Source organism: Periophthalmus magnuspinnatus, chromosome 9 (genome assembly GCF_009829125.3).
Source record: "Periophthalmus magnuspinnatus isolate fPerMag1 chromosome 9, fPerMag1.2.pri, whole genome shotgun sequence".
NCBI lineage: Eukaryota > Metazoa > Chordata > Actinopteri > Gobiiformes > Gobiidae > Periophthalmus > Periophthalmus magnuspinnatus.
In genome coordinates, this window is record NC_047134.1 from 6,149,028 (window position 1) to 6,163,006 (window position 13,979).

The following is a 13,979-nucleotide window of genomic DNA, read 5'->3' on the forward strand; positions in this document are numbered from 1 at the left end:
ACTGTGCCAAATTTTATGTCCGTCGTTGACGGTAATAAGTCGTTATAAGACTTTGAAATGCATGAAATTTTGGAAATTTTCCCATTAGGATAACATGGGCGCTTTCGCGCATCACCATGGCAACCCAGTGAAAAATATGACATGGGTCTGATTGACTTTTTTGATCAGGATGACATGAAGAGTCACGGTGCCAAATTTCACATTATTCCATGAAACTAATATTTTTCCCATGAATGGGAAAAATTGTGAGGTTTCCCATTAGGATAACATTGGCAGTTTGGCGCATCGCCATGGCAACACGGTGCAAAAGACGACATAGGTCTGATTGGCTTTATTGATTGGGATGACCCAATGGAATTTTGTGTCAAATTTGGTAACATTTGGGAAAACTAAATTTTTGGCCTTTTGACTTTTGCAGGGGGCGCTGTCGCGCCATTTTTTTATGCCCAATGATGCACCACATAAAAAAATAAATTTTTCGGCAGACCTGAATTTTGGGCAAAATTTGGTGAGTTTTTGAAAATGTTCAGGGGGTCAAATTACTGCTCAAAGAGCAGAAGATGAAATAAAAATAAAAATAATAATATTTTTAGCAAAAACAATATATCCGATAACATTAGAATGACATATTATACGTTTTTTGAAAGCTCTGGACCTTCCCCACGTCACCGTGGGGTCATTGGCGAATGACGGGCGTGTCAGCGCCCGTCATTTGCCAATGACGTCGGGCTCCACCATTGACCTCCCATTGACTTCCATTCATTTTAGCAGTTATAAGTATGGCCCATGCCTGCGGCATGGGGGCTTGGATAGGGCTCGATGTCAGGAGTGTGTTTGGGAACATGAGCGCTTCGCGCTGCGTCAGCGTCAACATTGAGTCAATGGGCTTCGCCCATTGACTCAATGTTGACGCTGACATGCTAGCAAGAACAAATATGCATGTCCCATGCCTACGGCATGGGTTGCTAGGACACAGGAGTCTGTGCAAGGTCGCGGTGCTGCCACGAAGTTGCAGTCTGCAGTCTGCCACGAAGTTGCAGTCTGCAGTTTGCAGTCTGCAACGATGAGTGCGAAGCACTCATCGTTGCGGAAGCAATAGGCCCTACGCCCTGTAGGGGCTCGGGCCTAATAAAAAAAATAAAAATAAAAATAATAATAATTTTAGCAAAAACAATATATCCGATAACATTACAATGACATATTATACGTTTTTTGAAAGCTCTCAACTTTCCCCACATGAAGCGCAACTTCATGAAGTTGCGCTTTGCACGCAACTTCATGAAGACAGTTTGCAACGATGAGTGCGAAGCACTCATCGTTGCGGAAGCAATAGGCCCTACGCCCTGTAGGGGCTCGGGCCTAATAAAAATAATAATATTTTTAGCAAAAACAATATATCCGATAACATTAGAATGACATATTATACGTTTTTTGAAAGCTCTCGACTTTCCCCACGTCACCGTGGGGTCAATGGCGAATGACGAGCGCTGACGCGCTCGTCATTCGCCATGACGTCGGGGTCCGCCATTGACCTCCCATTGACTTCCATTCATTTTAGTAGTAATAAAGATGGCCCATGCCTGCGGCATGGGGGCTTGGATAGGGCTCGATGCCAGGAGTGTGTTTGGGGACATGAGCGCTTCGCGCTGCGTCAGATATGCTAGCAAGAACAAATATGCATGTCCCATGCCTACGGCATGGGTTGCTAGGACACAGGAGTCTGTGCAAGGTCGCGGTGCTGCGCAACTTCGTGAAGACAGTCTGCAACGATGCGGAAGCAATAGGCCCTACGCCCTGTAGGGGCTCGGGCCTAAATATATACAGTGTTATCTTCATTTTCTCTCTGAAAGAGACTTAAGGCCGTTAGCCAATCTGGAGCAAGGCTGTTGATGGTAACGCCCCTTCCCTGCACCCCTGATTTGGCAAGGGGCAGGGATTTAACAATACTGCCAATCAAACCCGTTGCTAACGCTAGTGGAAGCAACCTGATTTGTCTGTTATTAATGTTCATATCTTGATTTACAGACACAATGATGAAATAAAAACCCCAGGATCATGTAGAGCGTTAATATGAACATTTTAAGACCAAAATGACAAGCCTGACAGCAGCAGTTACAGAAAGAGGAGCCACAGTTTTCTAATGCAAAGTGAATTGGACCCAGAGTTGATGGAGCCGGAAGCACGCCCATGATCACTTCCAATTTGGAACATGGAGGCTAGTGCATTAGCTATGTCCATTTATATATACAGTCAGACAGATAGTCATGGCTAACCTAGTTTTCCATAGAGTGAACAGTGATGGGTTTAAACTCATCACCTGTTATGAAACGACGTGTAGAGTGAAAGAGTGAACCTAAAGGTTTAAAGCAGAGGCTGAAGTCTGTGTTTGTTTTTGTCCTGGGTTCTGTAAATATAACCCAAAGAGACACAAGGTTAGTTTCTAGAATAAAACAAAAGTTCTCTTACCATGGACCTGGTTGATCTCTGAGTTCTGTGAGAGGATTTCGTCTGCCAGTTTTTGGGCGGTTGGCAGGACTTCAGTGTGATGGACTGAGATCAAATACTGCACAAACTTCTGTAGCTGGTCCCGGCTCATCTGGAACAGGGTCTCTGAGATGGGCAGGTGCAGTTTGACCTGCTCGGGCTTCCGTACCCTGTAAAGCGACAGCGCCACCACATGGGCGCAGTAGAAAATGTCCTTGTTGCCACACGTGCATGTTACCGCGGTGATTTTGCAGCGGTCAAAGCTAACGCTAACGCTGCACACGAGCTCCGGTGATGAGGAGGTGGCTGGGTCTGTCACGGTGCCGCTAAGATGGAAGCCTGAGGAGAGAGAGAGGGAAATAAGGTCAGAGGTTTGGACGAAGATTAGAATGAAAACAAGGAATGATCAGGGATGGAAGCCCAAACTCAAACTTTACGAGAACAATTTGAGAAAAATATTGAATTCCGATTTTTCTGACAAGCAATAAGATTTGTGATTTATGTATTAATTATAAGTTCAAGTTTTAAACATGTCCAGAAAAAAAAAGATTGAAATCTGAACTGACAAACTAACGCAAGAGTCACATCAGAACATGTTTGTACAGATGTAAACAACAGGGTTAGACGTTTTACGCAGAATAAGACCCATGAACTGAGAGAAAGGGCATCTGACACACAGGGAGGGCATCTGACACACACTGGGAGGGCATCTGTCACAAAGGGATGGCATCTGACACACAGGGAGAGCATCTGACTTGTTTGTGGACAAAATTTTGATACTTATGAAAACTGCAGCTTTTGCAGTCGATTTGTTTTGAGTCGTTTGTGATGAATCCTGTAGCTCTAGACCAGTGGTTCTTAACCTGGGTTTGGTGATTTAATCCCAGGGGTTCGGCGGAGGTCAAGACATGCACCCGACTCATATGATTCGCGGACTGCGAGCGTCTCCAGACGCTGGCCGTGTCCCAATTCGACAAATACGCCCTTTGCTGTGCCTATCGAACACTAGTCCCTCCAAGCTGCGCGCATGCGCAATTGCGCACTGCTGACACGGTCTCCGCGCACAGAAAATGTGGCCGACGTGGAGTGAAAACTCCCTAGTGATTCTAAGTGCTGTTTAACCCCTTAACGGTCCGACAGCCCGCGCTCGGGTAAAGTTTCGCGCGTAATTGCGTAATTTTACGCACTGTTTTGCAGCAGTTTTTCCGAAACGGACAAAACAAAGGACGTACGCGACCGAGGACACTGTGGATGTTTGTACAAGTTAAACTAGAGGCATCTCGGACCCGGAGCAGTTCGTGGAACCGAGTGAAGATCTCATGGTGGACTCAGGAGCAGAAGACCTTATGTTTTGATGGATTGGATGAAGTTCCTGGTCGGTAAGCGTGGTTTATTCTGCTATTGACTTAATTGTGGGTCAAATGTGTATTATGTGTAATCATTAGCATTAGCTAATGCCAATCTGCGCCCCCCAACCACCACCAATCATCATGCACACACCACTTGGGTGAAGTGTCTTGCCTAAGGACACAATGACAGAAGTTGGTCCGAGCGGGACTCGATCCTCCAACCTGTCACAGAATGACTGTCACACTGTCACATGTACAGTGTATTTTTAGTTTCCAGTGTGTGTTTGTTTACATTTTGAAGTGTGTGTTTGTTCACTGTTTGCAGTGTGTGGTTTGTAAATATATATTTATTTTGACCCATACCACTTGTTTTGAATATATTTCATATACAAATATACATTTTATATTGTGTTTTGATATGATATATAAATGTACAGTAATAGAGCAGCTGGGTGTGCAGATACAGATTCCTCTCAGTGTGTATTGGTCATTGAATACTGTCACTAGTTTATGAGTTGTAAAAATCAAGCAAAAGCTTCACATGATGGCTTTTACTCATAATACAAGTCAGAGCTTTATCATAAAAATGTTAAGTGTGTTTTCAACATTGGAGTTTACAGTTGGCTTGGTTTGGTTGGAAGCTCATGTTTTGCCATAGTTAAAATGACATATTTATACTTCCAATAGCATTAACATACTACACAGGTCATGAGCAAGATTTTTGTCATTTTCATTGTATAAGTGGCTAAAGCACTTAATTAAAAGTCTTATAACAGAAATGTAAATGCGGTAATTTGATTCTTTTAATAAACCATTTAACTTGAATGGATGTGATGCAGCATGACCACAGTGGTCCATGGGACCGCTCAGGGAGTTTGTGTGTTTGCTCAGACTCGTGAAAAATTAGAGGGAACATTGCTATCGAAGTACCCGCCCGACTTAAATAAGCCGTTCAAACAGCATAAAAACATAAAACGACATAAAAACGAAGAAAAGGAACAGACTTTGCTGTGAAAATGACATGAGAGTGGCACTTGCCAAGGTGAAGCCATGTGTTTCTGAACTGGTCTCTCAAAGGCAACAGCAGAAGTCACTGATTTGCAGTAAATATTAATTATTATTGTAGCCTGATGGAAATTAGGTGATGGGTGTGTGTTAAAATGTTAAAAGTAATAAATAGCATAAATACAATAAGTTCATTATTGAAATACATAAGGTTAAAAATTTAAATAATTTCAGTGTGGTAGAATTAAAAAAGGTCATGTCTTTGTAAAAAGGTATGTATGTAATTTGTTGTGAGTTCATACATTGTATTGGTTTTATTCTTTGAACACAGTGATGTTAATGCACGGTTCATTTTGTGCACCAGTAAAACATACATGTGTCTTGAATTTGAAAAAAATTATATTTTATTTTTCAATAAAGAAGGGTTCAGTGAATGTGCATATGAAACTAGTGGGGTTCAGTGCCTCCAACAAGGTTAAGAACCACTGCTCTAGACTTTATTTAAGAAAATTAGGGCGGAGCTAATTCTGCTTTCTGATTGGATTGAGAACCAAAACACAAAAAGTAAACTTGCTTATCTTTTAAATCAAATAAAAAAGTTTTCGTTTATATATCTAGGACACTTCATGATCTTTATGACAATATTCTATGATCTCTGTTCTAATGTTGTTAACTCCTTACAAACATACCTAGAGTTGTGTTTTGTTTCATTTACACATGTTGAACACACAAATACTGCATATTTAGGCTGAGTTCTTCTCTCACCAACAACAAAACACTCTGTTGCACCTTGTGATGCCATGTGGTAATACAGAAAGTGCTCTACTGTGTTTTTAAACTCCAAACATATTCACTGGAATCATCTGGATCATTTCAGCTATGGAAATGCTGATCTCTATAGAACTAACAGTCAGATCTTATAAAACAGATACTCAAAATCTAGAGGTAATAATGGACTCAGACTTGAACTTTAACAGCCACATCAAATCAATAACATCTGCAGCTTTTTACCATCTAAAACATTGCAAAAATCAAAGGTATACTGTCAAAGCCAGACTTAGAGAGACTTATCCATGCATTTGTCTCCAGTAGGTCAGACTACTGTAACGGACTGCTTACTGGCCTCTCCAAACAAACATTAAGGCAGCTGCAGTACATCCAGACCGCTGCTGCTCGGGTCCTGACTAAAACCAGGAGGAAGTACTAGCACATAAGTCCTGTGCTCAGGTCTCTGCACTGGCACCTGTGGCTGAGAGAATAGACTTTAAAGCACAAGTCTCCCTATGGCCTAGCACCAAAGTGCATCTCTGACATGTTAGTGCCATATGAACCATCTCACACCCTGAGGACTTCAGGAAACGGCCTTCTGCTGCAGTTCTGTTGTAGTCCTGATTTAGTCCTGGTTTAGTCCTGATTTAGTCCTAGTTTAGTCCTGGTTTAGTCCTGGTTTAGTCCTAGTTTAGTCCTAGTTTAGTCCAAGTTTACTCTTAGTTTAGTCCAAGTTTACTCTTAATTTAGTCCTAGTTTAGTCCTAGTTTATTGCTGGTTTATTGTTGATTTAGTCCTGGCCTCCTGCTGGTGCCAAGAGTCAGGACTAAACATGGGGAATCAGCATTTCAGTTTCCTGCATCTAAAACCTGGAACAGTCTTCCTGGAGATGTGAGACAGGCCTCTAATTTGACAATCTCCAAACAGTTCTGTTTAGCTGTGCATATGACTGAAAGGTTTTTATTCTGCACCTTTTTCTTTTATGATGATTATTTATGTTCTGATTTGTTGTATTGTCTTTCTTATTCTGTAAAGCACTTTGAATGACCTTGTGTATGAATGGTGCTATACAAATAAACTTGCCTACATCTCGTACATGTTCTTGTTGTCCTAATCCTAATCCCATTGTCTAAAAGATGTTTTTAATTCAATTTGGCCATAACCCGGGCAGCTCTGATTCTGTGAGGAGCTCAGACGCTGAATCAGATTAAAAATGAAGATATGTTGAGTTTCTGTCCAGGTCCCCGAACATTCTTCACTCTGGCCCAACGACTTAATTATGCTTATTGAATCTGCCCTTTACAAACGACGTTAGTGCTAGCGTTAGCCTGGAGATCTCATTGAGGCCGAAGGAGTCAGGGCGGAGTTCAGCCGTCGTGTGGAACAAAAAGAATGGTTAACGGGCACTGTTAAAGGTGCACTATGGAACTTTTTGGTTGGATGGTCGGCCACCTGCTTGTCTCCAAATGTCACTCACTCAGGTCAAAAACGTTAGCTGCTAGCTTCAAGAGTGAGATGCATCTTTGTACAAGAAAAAAGAGGCTTGAAATCATCATAATCAGAGTCTACTGAACATGTATGGACATAGAAAACAAAGAAACACCTGAATGACTACCTAATGACATCACAAGGTTGCACAAAATGTGTTGACTTCCACAAAGGATAGTCTAAACATGAAGGATTATTCAAATATGCTCTATAGCAAAACACAAGAATGTTTTTGTCTAGGAAAGATTAAAACATTTAGCAGATGTGCCAAGACATAAAGGGCCCATATTATCCTATTTTCTGATCTCTGCTCTAATGTTGTTTCTTCATCACAAACATACCTGGAGTTGTGTTTTGTTTCATTCACATTTTAACACACAAACTGCATATTTAGGCTGATTTCTTCTCTCAAACTGAAAATACTCTTTTCCACCTTGTGATGTCATCAAGTGGTAATAAAGGAAGTGATCCACTGTGTTGTCATTTAGTAGCCGTTAACTTGAAAACTACCACTTCATGACATCACAAGGTGGAAACAGATCATTTTGAGTTTTGGAGATGTAGACAGGCTAATAATAAAGGGTTACTCAAACATGTGTGAATGAAATTAAACACAACTCCAGGTATATTTGGGAGGAGGTAACAGCATTAGAACATGACTTAAAGCTTACAAGAGTCAGACTTTTAAACAGCATGTACCTGATTTCTTTCACTGAATTCTGCTTTGATGAATCTTAGCACAGATGTATTGTAAAGGCAGCTCTTAAGGTCAAAATAAGACATGTGTGCTGTCGGGGTTTAAATATAAAGCATTTTCAGGAAGTACAGCTGGTGAGCTTTTAGCATAGTTGTCATTAGTGTCAGCAACACCACACAAAACTCCACTCTGACTTCTGAAAGTTCTTGAAAAGCAATAAATTAAAGCTTATAAATTCATCACGGTGAATACTTAGGATGTTCAGACTGCTTAGGGTAGATGAGGAATAACCACTTGTAGTCCAGAAAATACTTCAGTTTTTCATGTTTTAAAACGGTAAAAAATCAGGTAAAGAGACTTTAAGAAGACCCAAACCTCTTCCATCTAGCAGACGGGAGCTGTGACCCAGCTCCTACCATGGGAGGAATATTAAAAGCTCGCGTTTGAATATGATGTTTGATGTGGTCCTGTCTGATCCAGAGGCAGGCGTCTCATTATACATGCCATGAATATGTATGAGGGGGCGGGTCCTTTGTGCTCCTAAAACTCATACTCATTGGCATATGAAAGCGCCACACATGTCCAGCAGGGAGCGCCGCAGCGTGGGCTCATGCATATATTAATGATGGGAGTGGTTATGGAGAGAAAGAGGGAGAAAGTGAGGAGCTCATCCATTCATTTATAAGCTCAAGAGAGGTCTGGAAAGAATATATCGGTTAAATATGTTTATGAAAGGAGCAGAGCGTGCACTTCTGTAATATCAGGCGCGTGTTAGCGTGTGTTAGCGCCTGTTAGCTCTTTTATCAAAGGCTTTTCGGGGCATCTGGTTTAGGTAAGAGGGGAGGCAGGGTGAATTTTTGATGTGATGGAGAGAACGAGGTGAGGGGAGTCAAATGGAGGTCAGGTCAAAGACACAGACAATAGACTTAGGCTGATTTAAACTGATTTAAACTAACATGTTTAAGCATTACATGGAGGTTAGCTACTTCGTTATAATTAAAGGGGTTGTAACAATGTTGATTTGTGGATTCAAACAAACAAACCAGTTGGAGCTTTTTCCTGGTTACTGGTCTTTTAAATTTTCAGATTCAAGAGAACTTCCAACACTGTAGGTTTTGTTTATATTATTCATTTGGGAAAATATTAACTACTATTACTACTACTAAGACTACTACTACAATTACGACTATTACTACTACTACTACAACTATAACCACTACTACTATTATGAATACAACATCTACTACTATTACTACTACTAATGCAACTACAACTACTATGACTACTACTATGAGTACTATGACTACTACTACGACTATGACTACTACAACTACTACTACAACAACTACAACTACTACTAGGGCTGTCAAAAGTATCGAAAATCAGATACTAATTGACATTAAAACTAATATTGAAACTAGATAGTCATTTTTCACAGGTATTGATACTAAAAAAGTGTCATTCAATGGACAGAAATGAACCTTATCTGAATATCTTTATAATGATCTTGAGCTGTATTCAAACTAGTATAAGACACATAGATTAGTATACGCCCATGGACCACTATGGAACCAACCTGGACTACAGATTGGTTACAGAGATATAAGGCCACATGGGAATATAAGCCAAAGTACACATTTAATGTGGAAAGTCACAGTATATTGTTTAAAGAAAGAGTGTTTTACTATCATCATGGTATCGGGATTGGTATTGAGTATCAAGTCTATTGGGACAATGCATGGAAATTAGCCTTTGGCTGTAATCCGGTGTGTTTACATTCACGTTGTACACTGCCTGACCAAAAAAAAACCTCACCACCTGGTTTTAACAACTCAAATAGGTACGAGCCTCCTCCAGTTGGTTAGGTCTAGGTTCAGCAACAGTCTGTGCTCAAAGAATGAGGTCAGCTGACTACCTGAATATACTGAATGACCAGGTTATTCCATCAGTGGATTTTTTCTTCCCTGATGCACGGGCATATTCAAAGATGACAATTCCAGGATTCATCAGGCTCAAATTGTGAAAAAGTGGTTCAGGGAGCATGAGACATCATTTTCACAAATGGATTGGCCACCACTGAGCCCAGACCTTAACCCCATTGAGAATCTTTGGATATGCTGGAGAAGGCTTTGTGCAGCGGTCAGACTCGACCATCATCAATGCAAGATCTTGATGAAAAATGTATGCAACACTGGATGGAAATAAATCTTGTGACATTGCTGAAGCTTATCAAAACAATGCAACAATCCAACGAAATATTAGTGTGTGACCTTTTTTTGGTGGTGACTTTTTTTTTTTGACCAGGCAGTGTATCATGTCTGATCATTAACATGCATTGTCCCAATCAAATAAATAAATGCAGATAATAAATACTCCTTAGTACAGAAATTGAGACTATAAAAGACTTCCACATAAGCCATAACTATAATACTAACTTTGTACTCCTCTGAATACCTTTACCTATGGCGATGCTTCTCCCTCATAGTAAAAACATTCACAGATGCACATATAAAAACACTTCAGTGCATTTGCATTAGGTAAGACGCGAGCTGAATATTTCATGTTGGAAATGGAAAAAGCGGGGGTTAGTGGTGCTAGCCAAGGAGAGGTCAGATCAGAGCAGAGCGGCGCCCTCCGTGATGGTTAAGGGAGGGCACTGCGGATGAATACAAGCCGAGCCAACGCAAGTCAGCAGGATCACAACCTCAGCCTATGTGCCCAGAGAACCAGAACAAAAACACAAATAAAACCAACGCTTTCCTAGGCTCCACACTTCCTCTGGAGAAATCCATAAGCTATTCAAAATGAAACCACGCCTTCTAGAGGATTTTGGCACTGTTTTATCGATCAATGTATGTGGCAAAATATTTGTCAAAAAAATGTGTAGGGTATTCAAAAGTATCGAAAATCAGATACTAGATTCTGATTCAGATAATCAATACTAAAACTAGATACTCGTTTGAACAGGTATCAATACTAAAAAATCCCATTGACAGGACAGAAATGAACCTTTCCTGAATGTCTTTAGAATAATCTTGAACTGTACCAGAAAAAGTATAAGACACAGACTATGAACCACTATGGAACCTACCTGAACCACTGAGGGATTACACAGATAACATAAGGCCACATGGGAATAGAAAAGAAAGTACTACCATTTAATGTGGAAAATCACAGTATATGAGTATTTTTATTATTGTGGTATCGGAATCGGTATTGAGTATCAAGTATCAAGTCTATTCCTTAGTATCGAAATCCAGTTTGAAGTTTTAGTATCGTGACAACTCTACTATCTGAGGACAAAAATGAAATAATAATATTAATATTATTAATATTTTACATTTTGTTGGATGAGAACTATAAAGAAGCAGCTGGCAAGGACAGGCAATATAATCCAATAAGAGATGCTGTTGGTTGAGAACCACGTGGAAACAACTGTCAACTGGGAGTATCAACGTCAAAGATAGAGAAGGGATTTTTAGCAGTCTTTAATGCTGAAAATCACATTCTATTGACTAAATAAAGATTGTGGTATCAGAATAGACTAGATACTTGATATCGATTCCAAGTATCAAAATTACATTTTTTGTATCGTGACAACACTAAGAGAGAACGGAAAAACAGAAGTAGATACAGTTGTTTGTATGGCCTTTTTACTTTGCGCTGCAGATGTGAGGGGAATACTGCTCTGGAGATATGTTTTTTCCACTGAACAAGCCAGCTGGCACAGGAAGCACATGTTAACAATGTCCACACAGAGGTGCATGCAGAGGGGCACAGAGAGGCACACAGAGGGGCATACAGCACACAGAGAGGCACGTAGATGGGCACAGAGGGGCACGCAGAAGGGCACATAGAGGGGCACACAAAGGGACACAGAGAGGTATGTAGATGGGCAGAGAGGGGCACACAGCATACAGAGAGGCACGTAGATGGGCACAGAGGGGCACACAGAGGGGCATACAGCACACAGAGAGGCACACAGAAGGGCACATAGAGGGGCACACAGAGGGGCACACAAAGGGACACATAGGACACAGAGAGGTATGTAGAGGGGCACAGAGGGGCACACAGCACACAGAGGGGCACGCTGAGGGGCACCCAAAGGGACACACAGCACACAGGGGGACACATAGAGGAGCACACGGGGGGGCATGCAGAGAGGCACAGAGCACACAGAGGGGCACACAAAGGGGAACAGAGAGGTGCATGCAGAGGGGCACACAGAGGAGCATACAGAGGGGCAAGGAGAGAGCGCTGGCACCGCATGTGCAAGCAGCAAACCAGAGCCAGAGTGAGACACAAGAACAAGAGATAAAAGTGGAACCTCGTGTTTCCTTCATATCTTCAGCTAGAAAAAACCCAGCTGCAAATACAATGAGAAGATATTGACTCAAATGTGTTGAAATAATGGCTTGTTTGTTTTAGGGTGAATGTGACAGAAGACAGGTGTAGATACTAAAAAAGTCCTATTGACAAGAGCTGCTAACTGGGGAAGAACATTTTGAGCTTTGGAGATGTATACAAACTAATAATAAAGGGTTACTCAAATATGACTGAATGAAATAAAACACAACTCCAGTTTTTGAGGAGGTAACAGGTAACATTATAACATGGAGCTCTGAGTCAGCTTCATGTCATATAGGAGCTTTAAAACAGAATAATACAATGAAACACGAAAGTAGTTGGTTCTATAATGTGTTTTGTATTGGACCACTCAAATGTCACACAGGCCTGATAGTACAGAACATTAACAAAGACAAAGTACACACAAAACAGTAAATATGATAAACTGTGCTTGAAAATAGAGTTCATCTGCAAGTATCGAGCGAAGAGTCCATATCCTTGTTATTGCGTAACATTTTTAAGTTTCCATTTAGTTTCTTTTTTGTTTTGACTTGAAGTGTTCTGCTCATTAGAGATATTTGAAAGTCTATGAGGAAAACGAGAGGTAATCTCACTTTTGGAACCAGAAGTCAGGCCAGTCCCTGCCCACTGCTCAACTACACAACCCGCAAAGCATGTATGCTATCCTGCCCGCTTCCCAGCCCTCCCTCTATCCTTCTATCCCTCCTTCCACAGTCCCACAGCTCTCTCCCTCTCACTCTCTGACAGATGGGTAGGTAATGAGTTTCGTGTTTCCTCGTCCAATAGTCCGGGCACTGAAATCTGCCCTCCACGCCAAAAAATGCCCTTTTAATTTGGCCAAGCGCTGAGTACAGGGAAATGGGTGTTTAGAGACGCACACACACGCACATATGCACACACACGCATACAGACACACGCACACTCACCCACGCACACACACATCCACGCACGTACATATAAACACACACACATACACAGGCATACAGATACACACACGCACACACACCCCTCCCATGACTCGCACTCGGGTGAAGCCTACAGTGTCTCATGTGCTAGCTATTAAAGAGGCGACGCATGTTCAAGAGGCCAGGACGGGCTTTTAAGTTACCATGGCGTCCATTTTTAGAACGCAGCTTGTGTGAGGTTGCCCTAGAAACGCCTCCAGATCGCTACGGTGACATCAAACTTGGCCCAGAGTGCTTATACATGAGGAGAGTGGGAACTGTGCAGGGATTGGGGTTGGCCTGGGTTTAAATATACTCACTATATATGAGCTGAAATCTAACCAACAACCCAAAGACCACCCACATTCTTTTAAAGGGGCCACATGAAAGCAGCGCCCCCTCTGGCCCGGAGCTTTGTGTCTTTTTTAACATAGTTTTTTTGGGAAAAAAGTGCAATAACTTTTGAATGTTTCAACCCACAGACATCAGTGAGGGCTCAACTGAAAACTCACACTGAGAGGAATCTGTATCTGCACACCCAGCTGCTCGATTACTGTACATTTATATATCATATCAAAACACAATATAAAATGTATATTTGTATATAAAATACAGTCAAAACAAGTGCTATGGGTCAAAATAAATATATATTTACAAACCACACACTGCAAACAATCAACAATCACACACACACTTCAAAATGTAAACAAATACACACTGGAAACTAAGAACACACTGTACATGATTGTACAGTGAGACAGTCAGGACCAATTTCTCTCATTGTGTCCTTAGGCAAGACACTTCACCCAAGTGGTGTGTGCGTGATGATTGGTGGTGGTCGGGGGGCGCATATTGGCATTAGCTAATGCTAATGAT

At 41.4% G+C, this 13,979-nt stretch overlaps 1 protein-coding gene across 1 annotated transcript in view; it reads right to left on the bottom strand.

Annotated features, from left to right (window-relative positions):
• LOC117375983 (zinc finger SWIM domain-containing protein 6-like) overlaps positions 1-13,979 on the bottom strand; it is a 157,378-nt gene that overhangs the window by 79,688 nt on the left and 63,711 nt on the right. Inside the window, 1 exon segment of the mRNA XM_033972384.2 lies at positions 2,467-2,823. Within this exon segment, the coding sequence (XP_033828275.1) occupies positions 2,467-2,823 (357 nt within the window).